At 41.7% G+C, this 17993-nt stretch overlaps 1 protein-coding gene across 4 annotated transcripts in view; it reads right to left on the bottom strand.

Annotated features, from left to right (window-relative positions):
• Positions 1 to 17993, bottom strand: part of ERG (ETS transcription factor ERG) — a 204515-nt gene that overhangs the window by 17072 nt on the left and 169450 nt on the right. For 2 of the 4 annotated variants that reach the window (XM_082840102.1, XM_082840103.1), the window contains 2 exons: positions 4611 to 4814; positions 3694 to 3774 (listed from right to left, as the gene is read on the bottom strand). In XM_082840102.1, coding sequence (XP_082696228.1) covers positions 3694 to 3774; positions 4611 to 4814 — 285 coding nt within the window. Of the gene's footprint in view, positions 1 to 1666; positions 1739 to 3693; positions 3775 to 4610; positions 4815 to 17993 lie in introns of all 4 variants that reach the window. The other 2 variants (XM_082840105.1, XM_082840104.1) reach the window with 2 other exon arrangements.

The raw sequence follows: 17993 nt of genomic DNA, 5'->3' as shown, positions 1-17993 counted from the left end.
CGTATGGAAACTTCTTTCAAACACTCACAAAATCATGGTGATTTTCCTACACTTCCCATGTCCTCCCAAGGGACCATTTACTGGCAGTAAACTCAGGAATGCCTAGAGCTAGCGTGACACATGTACTTTCATTGTCCTTTCTCAGTACACACGGCGGGTTTCTTTAGGGTCAATCTAGTTCACTCCAGACCCTGGGTCTTGTCCACGATCAAATGGCCTGTGTCAGAGGTAACTAAGCACTATCGCCAAGCCTTTCCACTATGCTTCCCAGGAGAAACTTTATGAGGTTAGGGGACAGAAAATCGCCAGCCTGAAGTCACAGTACCAGGGTTGTGTTGGGGCGAGAAAAACTCCCAGAAGCATCTTCACCCAGGCTATTGAGCTCACTGCCCCCCCCCCCCGTCTTTTTCACTGGGAAGAAACAGCAGCGCCAAGCTTAGTGCCTGGGACCAGTTCAAACTAGGACTTGGGCAGCCTGGACACGTGACAGACATCCAAGAGCAGCAGCTTGAGTCTAAGAAGACGTGACTTCTAGATCCACGAGTGAATAGGGAAAAGCCATCCCACAGCTCTAATCACGATTCCTCAGCTGTGAGGCTGGCATGTGTCATCCAGCTCATGGGGTTGTACATCCCAACGAGGGGACAGATGTTTGAGCCATGCTTGCCCAATGTCACCCTCTCCTTCTCCACCTGGCAACACCTAATCCTCCTCCGGCATATGGTCCTTCCTCTGCAACGCTTCCTTCCCCCTTTCATGGAGGGATGAATTCCTTTCCCTTCCTGTTCCCACAGCCTCTGTCGTTAGAGGTGCTGCCTCTACTATACAATCAGTGCTTTAGGTTAAACATCCATATCTGTCTCTCCGGCTCTAGGTACCTAGCCCATAGGTTAAATGTATATGTGTGTGAGTCTGTTTCTGGCTCTAGGTGGCTTTACATCTAGAAACATCTAGAGCTTTAGGCTGTGTGCCTGTGGGCTTGTTCTCTGCCGCACCCCCGTGGCTGGCATTCAGGAGGCTCCATGGACAACGGTGGAATGAACAGGCCAGCTTTCTGAAGACAGGAAGCTTTGTAAAGTCTGGTTCATCTTTAGATTCCCAGAATCTAACATCGTGCTTGGCACTAACAGATACTTGATAGACAGTGATTCTTTTCGTGAATGACGCATAAATTAATAACCTAATTAAATCATCGGGAAAGACAGAAAGTAAGACTCAGGTGTACATATGATTGATTACATGCTTCTGCTCTGAAAGACCGGCTCTCGTGACAGCTGAGGACCAGCTGCTAGTGTTAGGGGAATGCCTCCTGCTCTGTGCTGTGCCTTGAGGACGGATAGATTACACTTATGTCCTTCTGTAAACTCGAAACCGGATGGATTCCTTATCGCCAGGCATCCAGGATGCCTTCCTGGCCCATCTGTCTTCGAGAGCAGCTAGTGAAGGGGCTGACCTGCTCATAATCCCGCAGTTCGGGGACTGTTTGCGTGATCTCTGGATGGAACGGTCTGATTCTAGGCGCCAGATCCACAGAGGCAGAATAAGACCGTTTAGAGGGTCCGATCCAAGATCAGCTGTCTTTGTGTCTCGTGACGTAGGTCACGGATCTCACAGGACATCCTGGGATGTCTCTCAATAAAGAGATTACACAGGGGTGTTTTCGTACCTGGCCTAGTTGTAATTCTTTGCGTAGCTTCAGGATATACTGAAGTATTTGGGAAAATAAAAGCTGCACCCCCTGCAGACAAAAGGAAAGACAAAACATGTGAAGGTCTTTTGCTGTGGTTGTTGATCTGATCTCAGCAACAGCGCCTAATCTACTTTGCCCCATGACAACCAAGGGAGGTGGCCTCCTAGAACCTGCCACGCCAGACTTCGGAGAAGGGACTAGCACACAGGTCAGAAACAGATGCTGAAGATGGAAGAAATGTAACTCTCTCTGTGCCCCACTCGGCATAAGGCGTCTTGTGTTTTGATTTAACAGCTTCCTCCTGAAGCCCATCCGTGGGTCTGCCCATCCCCCTGCAAGCTCATTTTATTAAAACAATTCTATGGTGGGTGTTTTAATTTTCAAATCGTATAAAACCCATAAAACATTTTACAGAGCCCTTGGAAAGGAGCACCAAAGAATGATAAATATTTTGTCAAAGAATATATGGATCTTTTTAAAAATTAATCCGTGTCTCTGTTCAGATGCACATTTTCCCTTTCTCTCTCTCAATCAATTTTCAAATTGTTAGTGGAAGTAATCCTCTTTTCACAGGTCAGTCCGTTTGGAATTTGTTGTCCTGCTTTTCAATTGCTTCTATGTTTAGCAATAGCAAAAATAATGAAGTCAGAGCTTTCCTGACACTTTCATCCTCTGCTAAAAATTTTTTAAATGACTAAGAAGTTATCAGAAAGTGTGTGTATCTCCGAGGCGTTTCCTAAGGCAGGGGAATTACTTTGTCTAAGGTGCTTGCTATTTCTGGCCACAAGGTCATTGATGGGCTGACTGTGTAACCTACATTGAAAAAGTGTATTATTGACTCAAAGCCATTTTTTTAAAATTTCAGATTAAAAGCACAACATTCTGGCTACTGGAGATCAACTAGCAATCCCTTTATAATACTCAAGCCTGGACTCACTCACATCATACATTTAAAAATAACAGGGCAAGTCTTTGGAAAATGGCTGTATTCCTATGTGAGGGCTGCTCACGAACTGGCTGGCTTGCCTATGAGGGGTTACTTAAGTCTTTCCAACACTAGATGGTTTTCTCCCTAGCCTGGTGGTGGCAGAGGGTCCCTGCAGGCTGATAACAGTGGGGTGAGCAGCCTGCGGCCATGCTTCTGTAAGTGTCTCCATCACCAGGGAGGAAATGGGTGTGACCAGGGCCACATTCATCCACAGAAAGCCCAGCCTCTACTCTCAGCCTTTACTAGGAGGGGAGGGAGCAGGGTTAGCCAGGAAGAAGCATCACGTTAAAACTCTATCAGGCTCAGGCAAAAAAAATAAAATAAAATAGATAAATAAATAAAAGGTAGCATCAATGGTTAGACATAGAATAGCAGGTATTTAGTTAGTCACTAATGTCAAATCTTCCCAAGTCATAACACAGTTTGCCTCACAACAAAAGCTCCCCCAAAGTAACCGGCATTCCCTCCTACGGCCTTTTTGCAAATGTACGAAGACTGTGCAAGAAGATTCAAGTCAAGTTGAATGGCCTAAAACTTTACCAAAAAGGGAAAAGTAAAACCCCTGCTTGTCCTAGTAAACATTCCTTTAAGAATAAAAATTTTAAAAGGAAAAAAAGAAAAAAGGAGCATGCTAAGGGCCCCTTCACATGGAACATGCTTTTAGTTTCTACAGTCAGCACAGGGCATACTTGAGGACTAACAACAGCAGACTGTGACCCAGCCAATGTGAGCTGAGGCTATGGCTGAAGGCTGATTCTGCACATCTCCTGGTTCAAATAAATCCTCTGACTGGCAAGGGAAGCGGGGGAGTGTTCAGAGACCAAAGAGTGCCTCCTGCCTTGAGGCTGTGGTACCGCCAACACAGAGCCTCAACCTACCAGGGACCCCTCACCCATCCACCTCTGACTTCCGCCTTCCTGATGCACTGACTGTCCCACGTTCTACCTGTAAAGCATGCAACCTGTAAACAAAACCCTACACTTGTCCTGGGGGGAAGGGGCAGGGCCAGCATTACCTGTGTTTCTAGCATGCATTAACCGTGGAGAGTTTTGTAAGGCTTTATCAACATCATCTGAAGTCAAATGTGGAAGAGGTGCTACAAAACAAAACAAAAAGCAACATCCAAATGAAAAAAGAGAGAGAGAATTCCCTTCCTTGAAAAAAAAAAAAAAAAAGAAGAAAAAGAAGGAAAACATTCACCCCACTCCCCATCCTGTTATCATGGGCTGCTTGGAAATCTCTCCATGGCCCTGCTACTGGTTAGCATGTTAAAACCTAGATGGGGATCCATATTGAGTTCAGGGAAGAAGTGGTTGAGATGCCAAGCAAAGCATTTACACCAAAGAGTTCACACCACCCACTGTTGCACTATCTCTACTATCTCCTTCTGATCATGCTTGACATTTGAAATATTAAAGCATGCAGCAGACTCTGTGGATTCATGCCTCTCATTGCCAAGACGCCATTCCCATTGTGACAGGCTAAGCCACATCTCAAGATACCAAGTGAAAATGTTCCTCATTTTGTGTTCGAGTGGGATACGAAGGGGAGCTTGCTTTGGCTTTAGGGAAGATACACTCCACAATTCCCATCAAGTAGGAGCCTTTCCATAATGTTTCTATTTCTATTTGGGCATCATGGAGATGAAATAATGTGTGACCAGATAAAGCTCTGTTTCCCTTTGGCATGTGATCTTCCTGGTTGGGGGACCCTGGAGGAGGCAGCTGAATGCTAGTTGACTTTGTCGCTTTCGTAAAAGCGCTGACTACTTCTCATTACGCAATAAGTCATCACTTATAAGCATTCTCTCAGATACTAGTGGGAATCGGGTTAGGGCAGCAAGATGCTGTCGGCAACTGGGCTGAACCTTCGCATCTTACGTTAACAAGGACCTCTCGACAGTGCTCTCTGTGGGAGCGGGGACTGCCTTACTCTCTCTGAGGTAGTGGAGATGCGACAGAAGGATGTCAGCGTTGTAGCTCGGGGTGAGCCTCTGAAAGTCGTCTTTGGTCATCTTGCACAGCTCCTTCCCATCAATATTCTGGAACAATAAGATGTCGACGTCCGGAAGGCCATATTCTTTCACTGCCCACTCCAGCCACTGCCGGACATGGTCCGTACTCCATAGCATAGGATCTGAAACGGGATGGAAGCGTATTTGGTCAACTCCTGAAGACAAATTTCTGGGGTAGAGCCATATCCCAGGTGGGATCTCCCACCCCCATAGCTTTCCAGAGCATCCCCTCCCTCTCTTGCAGAAGCACAGCCTCAAGCCAGGCTCAGGGACCAGTCCGAGGAGAATGTCTGAGGAAGACCAACTGACTCACAGTCAGAGACCATTGTCTTTAAAGTGAATTGTTCTGGAAGTTTAGGATTATTCACACCACCTGCCCTTCTGTTGCTCATATAATCTAAAGTTTCCTGTAGGGATGGGATTTTCTTTTTATTAGTTTCTTTTAATTTTTATTTATTCATATAAAAATATGTGTATGTGTGAAAATATATATATATATATATATATATGAATCACACTGCTGTATACCTGAAACTAACACAACATTGTAAATCAACTATACTTCAATTTAAAAAAGAATGGGAAAAAATGAATAAGAATAAATGAGAACTTTCTTTCCTCAGAAAACTACTGGTATCTTTATATGAAATAAGAGCAACACATATCAGGAAGATGTTAATTACAGATTACCAAAAAAAAAAAAATCCCATACAGTATTTGTCTGAAATACTGAAAGATATTGACCACAGAATTGGAGATGATGTGTAGGTCAGCCAGAACCCTAGCACTTCCCAGGAGCTAGTGTTTCTAAGAGAGAGCTGTCAGTTACACGCTTTTCCTGCAGAGAACTTGGTTTTGCAACTAACTCACACCTGCAGGAGGCAAGCTGGCTGGGGGGCTTTCACGTTCCACAGCTGGGGCACAAACACCCCACAGGATGCAGGCAGTGTCATCACGCTCTGCTGCCACATATGGGAGGAGAACCCTGTATGACCAGGAGAGCAAGTCTCTGGGGAAAAGGAGCAGGTGATCCCCAACGGAAACACAAGTTGGGACCACCCCACATAAACAGCCTGGGTGGAGGGGTGCCCAGGGCGCCTTGCCAGAAGACGGGGCTCCTCCCTGGGGTCCCTGAGCACAGAAAGACACCTGGGCAAAGGAGTAGGAGCCCAGAGTCCTGATCCCAGGGTCTCTCAACGCTGCAGCCTCCAGAGGCTGCTTCTCCTTTCTGTGTCTGTTTCCAACGTGAAATGAAAGCCTTGGTCTGGGTCCTCTGGACAGGCTCGTAGAGGGCAGGTGTGCCACGATACTCAGATCATCGTGAGTGAAAATATCTGCTGGGGGAATACATCACCCTTTTGAATTGCTTTCTAGCTAATAGTTTTAGAAGCTTGTTTGGTCTTACTAATGTTTCAGGCTGCTCAAGAATGGGCATTCGATGTGCTGTTGGGATACATTTTCGGTTTCCAGAGTCAGTGGCAGTAACAGTGAGAAACAGCCAGACAGTCACAGTCACCAGAATTCTCCTCCTTTCCTCCCTCCCTCCCATCCTTCCTTCTTTCCTTTCTTTTTCTTTCTTACTCTCTTTCTGCCTCCCCCTCCCTCCCTTATTTTGTCCATTCCCTACTTTCTCATATCTTTTTTAATAGAAAGAAATTCTTTCAACCCCAATAGAATCCATCCCTAACCCATTCCCCTCCTGGACACTCCAGGAGGAACCACTAACCTGAAATGATACATACATCATCCCTATACATATCTGAATACTTTTACCATATCCACTGTCATATATTGTCGTGTGCCTTTAAGCTAACATAAATGGTATCTGATTTGCTTTTGGCGTTCGGCACTGTATTTTCAAGACGTGTCCAAGTCAATCCTTGGAGGTATATTTCATCATTTAATCTGCTCTCGGATATCCCCACCCCTCCACACATATACCCCACTTACTTATCAATGAAGACCCCTGTGTCTCCCTCCCCACCCACATGTGAAGCAATCTGCATTGGTCCACAGCCTGGGTTCCAATAAAAAACTACTGATGCCTGGTCTCACCCACAAAGATTCTGAGTTAATTCTGCTGGAGGGCAGCCCGGGCATCAGGGTTGTTAAAAGCTGTCCAGGTAATTCTAAAGTGGTTCAGACCATCTACCCTGGGGCTTCACTACTCAGACTGTGGTCGTGGGATCTAGCAGCCTTGGCCTCCCCTGGGACCTAATTAGAAACGCAGAATCCCAGGTGCTGCCACATGCCTGCCGAATCAGAGTCTATATTTTCATAGGATTCTCAGCTGATCTGTGTGCACATTAAGCTTGAGAAAGTGCTGGCCTAGGTGAGGACCTAGATGTAGAATTGCTGGTCATAGGGCCCATGTGTAGAAGCTATAAACTAAGAACTCTGGTTCTGCTACAAAGCGCAGAACATCTACAAAAGCTCAAATGGCAATGTTGACAGAAAGCTGTGCATATTCCTTTGTAATCCAAACACATGGAAACATTTTGTTAGCCTGTGAAAACCGAATGTGTATTGGGAATGTTAACTCTGTCCAAGTCACTGAAGTTCAGATGGCTCTTTGCCATTGGGTCAGCATTCTGCTTTCAGGGATAAAATGTTCTGAACTCCAGAATGTTTCCATAGAAAGTCCTTCTTTTCCTTTTTCTCATAGTATGTCATGACTCCTCATTATTCAGGAACAGATCATATATTGGTCTTAGGATGCCCTGAATTCAAGTCCTCTTTCCTTGGTTCTGTGCAGAGGACAGTTAAACGGCCCTCTCAGAGAGAAGACCCTCCCTTCCACAGGGGTCCCCAAGCCATTTCCTATGAATTCCACCACTAGGTATTAGCCAAACTCTCCTTTTTGTTTTGTTTTGCATTTAACAACCTGGAAGGACTATGTTTTGGTGTAACTACTTCCTAGAAATCAGTTCATTCTAGGAAGGCATTTTCTTCTCTTAATGGTAGAAACAGATATTCTAAAAATGATACATAAAGATCTTCCTGAAAGTTCCTGGGTTCATGTTAAAACGGTCAAGTGACGTCTTAGGAAGATAGCCAAAAAAGAAGTCCAATCTCTCCAGCATCCCTTGGTGTGCCTGTTAACTGGTTTCCCTCGCTAAGCCCAAGGTTGTAATGGCTCATTCAATTTTCGTTTAAGGGAATCACATGCAAGACCCCAGAGACCAATTCCTCCTTGACCTGCCCTGTTATAATCCCTAAATTCTCACTTTGGATTGGTCAAATGGCCATTCTCTTGTACTGCTGGAGTGAGCTGTAAATTGCTACAACCTTTCCAATGAACAATTCGGCAATGCATTTCAAATGCCTTTTAAAAAACTGTGTGTATAGTCTCTAAACTAAAAATTCCACTTCTAGAATTTATCCTTAGGAAATCATAGAGGAAGTGCGCAATGATTTATTTTCAAGGATGTTCTTTGTAGTGTTGTTTATGATAGCAAAACACTGGAAACACCCTAAATGTCCCAGAGAAAGAGAACTAGTTAAGTTGTTGTACATTTAGGAACAGTCCTGTGATATTTAGAAACTAAAAATTACACTGCTGAATGTAGTTATTGATATGAAAACTGTTCAAAATAGATTAAATTTAAACGTTTGAAACATTATGGTAGATTATATTTTGCAAAGAAATATAAACATACCCATGGAAAGAATTTTGGAGAGATATGCAGTGAAATGGCAACTACTGTCTCTGAAACAAAGGCAGTAGAGATTTAAAAGTTTTCTTTTCACTAAACTTTATCTTCTCTCTTTCCTACAATACACATATAATACTTGGGTTAAAAAGTTATTTTTAAAAATGTATTCTCTATATTTCAAAATCAAAACAAGGCTTTATAAAGGATTATATATATATATAATATATATATATATGTTAAAGTGTTTTTATAAAACTTTCAAGAGTATAATATTTTAATGTCACTTTCTTATACAGTTTGTTAATGGAAATTGCTTCGTTTGAAAAGAATAAAATTACACAAAGTCAGGTTACTCCTGTATCCTTTTGGAATTTGATCTCCATACCTCTGCCCTATACATTTATAAGCAAAGAATATTAAAAACAAAATATGGTCACTTGATAAGGGTAAATGAGATGTTCCTTTCCAACCTGTCCATAGGGCGCCATTACTCTGGACCTACTCTACAGGTGTAAAGAGAACAGTCTGCAAGGGGCAAGTCCAAACTCTTCAGCCTAAAGCACGTGACTCTTAGGTTCTGGGGCCCACCGTCTTAATAGGTATCATCCCCTGTCCTTCCCCAACCCCTTCATCCTACACACATCCAGTTGCCATCTCCTGAACCCACACCCCCTGCCTGCACCCACACACCACCCACTGCTTGAGGACTCGCCCCTGCTTGCATCCTCACCTACACTCACCACCCGCGTTGGGTGTCTGTCCTCCACGCTCTTGAGGTGTAAGCACTTATCGTGAATCTCTGGGCAGGGAACTGATAAAAAGACAGGAGGCCCTGTCCCTGCCCTGATGGCGGAGCCCACCCTGGGCTCCCCACAAACTCCCTGGGCCAGGCATGGATGGTGCCACTGTAGACAGTGTTGTTTAGGGTTCAGGTCAGTGTGTGGGGTCCCAGCTCACTCCTCAACTCCACAGAGCACCCAGTAGAAGCTTCCAGGTCTCCTCCATGGCCCATGACAGGTCAGCAAAGTTTTCTTGCTTCTGGCCCACCCACCATAACAGAAGGGAGCTCAAGAGGTCCCACAAGATTCAAAAGACCTCATCTCTTTCCTCAACTATGCATGTGAAGGAGAAAGGGGAGGGGGCAACAGGATGAGCTCCAACCAAGGGTCAACTTTGCCTCTGTTCAGGTGTGGCATCCCACACCCTCTGCCCCAGGTAGTGATGCAGCTCAGAACCTGCCACCTAACCTCACGACTAAGCCTGGATTTTTGTGGTTTTCTGCTCATTTCATTATTTTTTTTTAATTGAAGTATAGTTGATTTACAAAGTTATGTTAATTTCTGCTGTACAGCACAGTGATTCAGTTACACATATATATACATTCTTTTTCATATTCTTTTCCATTATGGTTTATCACAGGATATTGAATACAGTTCCCTGTGCTATACAGTAGGACCTTACTGGTTATCTATTTTATATATACTAGTTTGCATCTGCTAATCCCAAACTCCCAATACTTCCTTCCCCTATCTCCCTCCCCCTTGGCAACCGCAAGTCTGTTCTCCATGTCTGTGAGTCTGTTTCTGTTTCGCAGATAAGTTCATTTGTGTCCTATTTTAGATCCCACATATAAGTGATATCATATGGTATTTGTCTTTCTCTTTCTGACTTACTTCACTTAATATGATAATCTCTAGCTGCATCCATGTTGCTGCAAATGGCATTATTTTGTTCTGAGTAGTATTCCATTGTATGTATGTACCACACCTTCTTTATCCATTCATCTGTTGATGGACATTTATAAAACAATGTGTAGCCTTCAAGGACCCATAGGATAATGACTAAGCTGAACTTAACTGAGTTATTGAGCATTTACAATATACACAAGTACTTCAGGGATTCAGAATTGGCCAAGACAAAGATGCTGAGAATCTACCGAGGTAGGCAGCCATGAAGACAGCCCACAAAGCAGAATGAAATCTGTGTTATCCAAGCAGGACGGGAGTACAGAGAAGCAGCAACTGATCCCAACAAGGAAAAAAGGGAAAGGCTTCACCAGAAGGGTTTGGCTTGAGCCTGCATTAACAAAAAGGATTTTGACAGAAGTAGGGTGACAAAAGCAGAGAAGACCTTTAGTTTAGGGGAACAGCTTGAGCCCAGCTTCACACCCACAGAGGCATGAAATATCTGATGGTTTTGAGGGACATGTGAGAAGTTTGGTGTGGCTGGAGTGGAGGGTTTAAGAGGGAGCACAGAGACATAGGAGGATGGAAATGAAAGTTGGAGACAGATCAAGGAGAGCCTTGAGGATCTTGCTAAGAAGGCTAGACTTTATGATCTAGGAATTTCAGAGTCATTGAAAATGTCTGAGGAATCAAAGAATGTCTTAAGTTACATCAAGCACAGCAAAGTTGGTGATCAAATAAAAGGCTTTATTGGGAGCCAGAATACCCATATTTGGGCTCTGATTCAACCGTGCTTTAGATGTAAAAGTTAACCTCTCTAGAATTTGTTTTCTTCTTTCTGTGGGTAATTAAGTGAAATGTTAGGGGAAGAGAAAAGTAAATGAGATAACGTATGTGAAAGCACTTTGCCAACAATAACACATTACAGAGCAATAATGCAACCACGCACTGGAGTTTGCATTGCAAACTCTGCTAAAATGAAATAAACAATCTATTATCACAGGGTCAGCCTCTTCCTCTAAACACAAAAGTCTGATTTATCACTTTATTTTAAGAAGTTTTCGGAGGTGCTTCTGTGAGATGAACCAAGAGCCACTACAGATAAGTTGTTTTGTTTTCAGCCCTCCAGTCCAATTGTTTTGAAAACATCTGTGTCATCACTCCACATTTCGTGGACATCAAAATGGTAAAGCCCCATGGTACAGGGTAAAAGAAACAGGAAGCCATCTCTCTCTCTGCAGTTTCTTATTTGTACCTTAGATTACATGGTTAATATCCAAAAGTTTTACAAATGCTATTTCAGTAAACTGGGATTAAAACAATAAATAAAAGCAAAGCAGAGTTGCACCGTTTAAGGTTTGGGTGGGGGAGCAGGGGGAGGAGGGACAAGCAGTGGGTGGGATTAGGGTTGAACATTTTTTTTACATTTCCCTGAAACTGGATTCTGCCCTAGTAGAGTTCCACTGCTGCCAGGAAAATATTAAGTAGATATTTAAATTAAGCAAAAGGATATTGCATTGCTGAAGACATACTGTGCCTTCTTGAAACAAAATACCTCATGTAGGCAAACATCCTGTTTCAGAGACCCCCAACCCCACCCCAGAGGAATGAATAAAAGCAAGATTAAGCAAGAACCAAATTGGTGATAATATAAGCTCTGAGTGTCATTTTTCTTGAACAATATCAATGTAAAATATTGGCTTCCAGAAAGAAAAATCACCCTTGGTAATGAAAAAATACCAACAAAAATAAAATGTACTTCTGAATCATATCAAAATCCTATGAGGTCTTTGTTTATAAAACCAGACCTTGGTGAGCCTGCCAGTCTGCTGTCCCACACACTCAGAAGCCTGCAAAAATAAGATTTAGCATGTTGCCTCCTCATTGGAACAGACTTTACATTTATAAAGAAGCTTAATAAAGAGAACTAGCTCACATTTGAGCTTCACTCCACAAGAAACTGAAATTTGAGCTCAAGTAAAGAGCCTACGTCAAGGTTACTTCTGAACCTTTTCATCTCCATACTATGAATGGGGCTCAGTTATTGTTTTGATAATTACTGATTTCTAATTTTATGACACTTTGGCCAGTGAAGGAGGTATAAGATACTGATTCTTTGAATACTGGTTGTTACTCCTCTGGTGGCCAATTTCTGCAAATTGACCATGCTTAAAAAGAAGGCTTATCTTCTAATTGTTGAGTGCAGGTTTCTATGAATAACCACTAGATCAAAATTAGTAATGCATATATAATTTTCATGTCATTGATCTATCAAAGACTGAGAAAGGCAAATTTAAATCTCTCACTAAGGTGGATTTGTCTATTTCTCTGTACAGTCCTTTATGTATTTTGAGGCTATGCTATTAGGTATATACAACTTTATCACTGTTATATATTCTTCATAAATGTAAACTGTTTTTATTATGTGATAACCCTCAATTTTCTCCAGTCATGTTTTCTGCTTTCTGTTTCCATTCTCGTCAGCTTTATTTTGACTGAAAATTTAACTACTATATCTTATCCCATCTATTTGCTGTCATTCCTTCTCTGTGTTAGATGTTTGTGTAAATAGTATATACATAACTAACTTTAGAATAATTTTTAAAAACCTGCTTCATCACTTTCTGTCTTTAATGACAAGTTTGGTCTACTTACATTTATTGTTACTGATAGATCTGATTTCTACCACTTTACGCTTTCTATTATTGCTATGGCTGTTCTTTATTTCTCCTTTCCAAATACCTGATTGGATTGATCTATTTTTCTTTGTTCCTTTTCTGTTTCTCTACTTGTTAATCTTTAAACAAAATCTAAAGTTAATTACCAAATGTCCTGCTCCCAAAGAATGGAAGGAATTTAGGAACCCTCAACACTAGTCATTCATCCTTATAAGATAATGTTGGCCAGTATTTTTATTCCACCTTATTAGAGTCTGTAAAAGGTAAAAAAAGAAAGGTTAAGAGCCCAGAAGGTAACTAGAGTTTTGTCAGTTTCTCCCAGCTCACTGGAGATTTTCTTCTACTGCCCCTCTGTGCCCCGTTTTGTTGTTGAGAAGTCTGCTGTCCTCATAACTGTCATTATCTTCAGAGAGTCTGTCTTTTTTCTTTAGTGCTGGCTCTAAAGTACTTTGTCTTTGGTGTTCTTCAGTCTTACCATAATGTAATTAGAGAAGATGAATTCTTATTTATCCTTCTCTGACTGGTGTTTCCTGTATTTGGAGAATGGTATTGTCCACCAATTTTGGGAAAGTCTTAGCTTTTATGTCTTCCAATATTTCATCTCTTTCGTTCTCTTTATTTTCTCTTGCTGGAACTTCTATTAGATCTACATAAGACATTACTATGAGTCCTTCCCAACTGTTGACTTTTTTTCTCATTTTCTACCCCTTTGTCACGTGCTGCATTCTGAAAACAATCTCAAGTCTCCCTTCTCTAATTCACTCTTTGATTTTTTCAGATCAACTGCTTAATCCATCTACTGAGTTTTTGGTATTTTTTGACACTGAATTTTGAACTGTTTTGTGTTTCTAGGAATTCTATTGTTTCTTCCTCAAGATTATCTATTCTTTTCCATAATATCTTCTTCCTCTCTTTTTTGGTTCCTTCTTTTATGTATCTAGTCACTTTTAAATCTATTCACTTTATATTCTCTATCATACTTCAATTATCTAATATTCTTGAGGGTTTAATCTGTTGTTCCTGCTGAATCTTGGTCTTGGTAGATTGCTTCTTCCTGTTTTCAAAATTTGGGGTTGCAGAATCATTTTCTGTGGGTCTTTGTAGGAATTCTGTAAAGCCTGGATTGAAGGCAAGCTTCTCCAGGAAGATTTTGTACTTACTTCCTCCAGGTGCCCAAGGTTATCACTAGCTCATAACTACTTTTCAATGGTTAATTTCTGACTCAGGATTGCTGGACCACACAGTTGTGTGCATGTGTGTATAGGGTAAGGGGAGGGATCATGTCCAACTCCTGCTTTGTGCAAGACCAAGATCTCATTTCCTGCCCCTAATTAACCTTTAAAACCTAAATCTCTGTATTATAGACATTGGAACCCCACCCCCATTCATGCCACCTAAGGCAACCAGGTGACAACATGAGAATGGGCTGCCCTGTTCTCAGTTCCCCCCTTTTTTTTAGTCCCTAAGAAATTCACTGACTTTCTTCTCAGTTCAGCTATGCATTTAAAAGGACATTAGATTCTATGCATAATTTCCAGGTGCTCCACAAGAGATCCTTTTAAGTTCAATATTTTACTAGAACCAAGAGTCTTCTCTGCATATTTTTCACCCATTTACTTTAAAACTTTTCCATTTTCAATGCAGCTGTCAACCTAGCTTACACTATGCTCCACTTCATTCATTTATTAATTAATCAACTGTCAAAAGTTAATTGTACATATGAATTGTTCAACACCCTACAGCATAAAAACTGTAAAAAAAAGATGTGCCTACTTTAAACTCTCTGAGAATCAACAATTCCATTATGTATTTTATTCAAAACATACATGACTACATTATTTTTGTTGGGCTCTAAAGATACCTTTGAAACTCTGACATGCCAAAATATTTCAGTGGATGGAGACATTCTTAACTCCTCTTGAGTGGATTATCTAGTTTGGGGATTTTGGTTTTCTTTATTTGTTCCTCCATTACCTCCCCTTAGTTATTCCGTGACAACGCTGCTTATGCCCGTCATGTTTTAGAAATAGAGTGACTTGTTCCATTTCAAAGTCTCTCCTTGCTTGGGTTTTCTTTCTTTGCCCCTCTTTAATCATTGGTGTCCCTGGAGTTTTGTCCTCGGTCCTCCATTCTCCTCACTTCATAGATATCCCTGGGCGTCTAGGCTCTCACGTTCCAACTACAACACGCACGCTGTATTGGTTTCCAAGGGTTGCCATTAACAGAGGACCACAAACTAAGTGGCTTAAAACAACAGGAACGTGGTCCCTCATAGTCCTGGAGGCTAGAAGTCTGAAATCAAGCTGTCAGGAGGGCTGTGCTCCCTCTGGAACTCTGGATAAAATTCTTCCTTTCCTCTTCCATATTCTGGTGGTGGCTGGCAATCCTCAGCGTTCCTTAGCTTGCAGCTGCATCCTTCCAATCTCTGCCTCCATCTTTACATGGCCTTCTCCCTGTGTCTTCACATCATCTTCTCTCCATGTATGTCTGGGTCCAAATGTCCCCTTTTGATAAGGACACCAGTCGTTTTATTAGGCCCACCCTTGTGACCTCATCTTGACTTGATCAAATCTGAAAATACTCTATTTCCAAATCAGGTCACATTCCAAGGCACCAGAAATTAGGACGTCGACATATTTTTTTGTGGGGGAACAATTCAACCCGTAATACATGCTTATTCCTTGAGCCTAGCGCTTTCTCCCAAACGCCTGACCAAATATGAAGAGAAGAGCTGCAATTTTTGGAGGTATCACTATAACCCAAGCACTGTTGATGCACTTCACACATAGGTCTTATTTAATCCATACAGCACCATATGAGGTAGGCATTACTATCATCCTTATTGTAGTGGCAAAAAAAACTAAGGATCAGCAGGATTAAATGACTTCCCAGAGCTAGAAAATGGCATAGTTTAGAACTCACGTGCAGTGACCCCATGATAAAGAATTTTAACCCTAGCTCTACATGGGCCCACTGAACTGCCTTGTGTGTATCACATGGACATCTTAAGTACAGGATGAACCAAACCAGAATCATCTATCTTAGTTTTTTTTTTTTACATTTACTAACATCCACCCAGCCATTCTTGCCAAATCAAAGCTATTTTCAATGCGATTCTTTTCTTGGTTTTCAGGAAAAACAGAGAAATCATTATCATCATGGAAATGTAAAGGTTACGGGCTGAGCAACAGACGATCTTGAAAATCTCCTTTATCCCTTGACTTATTACTTACATCTCCTTTGAAAAGGCCATTTCAGAATCTACAACAATTTAACAAATTTATTCCACCATTCTATTACCTTGTGTTCTTCCTGGACATTTTTGATCATGTAGGATAGGAATGAGAGCTCAGACTATGGATTCAGACAGAACTGGGTTAGAATTCTGGCTCTCCACATCATTGGCTAGGACATCTTGGGCTACTATCTTATTTTCCCTAGTTTTAGTTTCTTTATCTGTAAAGTGAGAATAATAAATAGTCCCTAGACCATAGGATAGTTGTGGGATTTAAGTGAGATAATCCCTTTTTAATAAAGAACATGGCCAACTGCCTGACAACAGTGTGCACTCAACAGAGGGTGACTGTTGCTATTTCTGTCTTTATCATTTCAGTCACACGTATAACCCAATGGCAGTTTCCTCAATTCAGCTCATAGTTTAAAAATATAATTAGTTTTGACTTTAGGATTTAAGTTTTAGTTGGTCTGGTTGTTTAGTTCTTGACTTAGCATAAAAAATTGTAACCAGAAGCTTATAGAAACACATTCCATAATGCAGACATAATGGGAGAGATCTTTGGAAGTGTTTAGAGGCATGACAAAGTAAAATAAAGAAATGTATAGTTTATAGAAAACAAATGTGTGGTTACCAAAGGGGAAAGGGAAGGAGGGGTACAAATTAGGGGTGTGGGATTAACAGATACAAACTTTTATGTATAAAACAGATAAGCAACAAGGATAGACTGTATAGCACAGGGAATAATACCCATTATCTTATAATAACCTATCATGGAGTATAATCTTCAAGAATACTAAATCACTGTGTTATACACCTGAAACTAACACAATATTGTAAATCAACTATACTTCCATTAAAAAAAAAAAAAGAAATGTGTAGCTTTACCAAGAAGTTCTTTAAGTATAAATGAGCACAGGCCTGGGAATTGGCTCTGGTCTCACCCATCTCCGCATGTGTCCTCGGGAAAGTTGTTTCACCTCCCTAGGGCTCGATTTTGTCATGTTTAAGAGTTTTATGATAGTTAATTGTATGTTTCCACTTGACTAGATCATGGGATGCCTAGATATTTAGTTAAACATTATTTCTGGGTGTGTCCGTGAGGGTGTTTCCAGAAGATACCAGCGTCTGAATTGTGAGACTGAGTAAAGCACAGACAGGGAGAGGGGGACAGAGAGAGAGAAAGATTGGTTCTGCTTCTTTGGAGAACCCTGCCTAATACAAAGCTGAACGAAGATCACCAAGAATCCTGTACATCCGTCTCCTGTGATTCTGTGGTTCCCACTAACTAAAGCCGGATTCCCATTCACTCAAATAAATGCATGTTTACTGACTTCTGCACACGGGCCACGAGCTTGTTGCTTTGGCTGGTGGTGAAGAACATGCAAAAGACATAATCACCAACTCAGGATGCTCACAATCTAATACAACAGACAGGCTTATAAATAAGTCTAATAAGATTAAATCGTAGTAATATGTTGGTCATCTGGGCTTGGTTGGAGAGTGTATTCTTCTATTGCTTGTTATTCGTCTGCTTTCAAGCCCAGCTTGGAGATGTCCTATGTAGAAAGGACCGTGTGCAGGTGATGAGAGACTTCTGCCACTCTGAAAACTCAAAATCCTGACTTTCTAAGAAACCAGACCGGCAAAGACTCACACTGGGCGTACACTCTCTGTCTGCACTGAGCTGTTCGCTAATGTAACTCACTCTGTCCATGGAGGATGTCACAAGAAGCAGGCTGGCACTACGTGGTACTGCCACTGAGGCAGGATGGTGGTCACAACTGTAGCCTCAGTGAAGCCCAAACATTAAGCCCAGGGATCCTGCTTTTAGGATTCTGCACCAATAAAAACATTGCCTTCCCTGTGAAACTTTTTTGAAAACAGGCATTAATTCCCCAAATGGCTCTTTTTACACTGGCCACCAGGAAGCTCAGAGCCATACTGGAAGCTTAGCTACAGCATATTGGCCAAGCTTGTGGCCAAAATGGCTGCATTCCTCCTTCATGTGACCTTGGTTTTCCATTAATATTTGTAATTGCCTTAG

Source organism: Leucopleurus acutus, assembly GCF_964270905.1.
Source record: "Leucopleurus acutus genome assembly, chromosome: 5".
NCBI classification, from domain to species: domain Eukaryota; kingdom Metazoa; phylum Chordata; class Mammalia; order Artiodactyla; family Delphinidae; genus Leucopleurus; species Leucopleurus acutus.
Note: the sequence above shows the minus strand (reverse complement) of the source record. Positions and strands in the feature narration are given on the sequence as shown.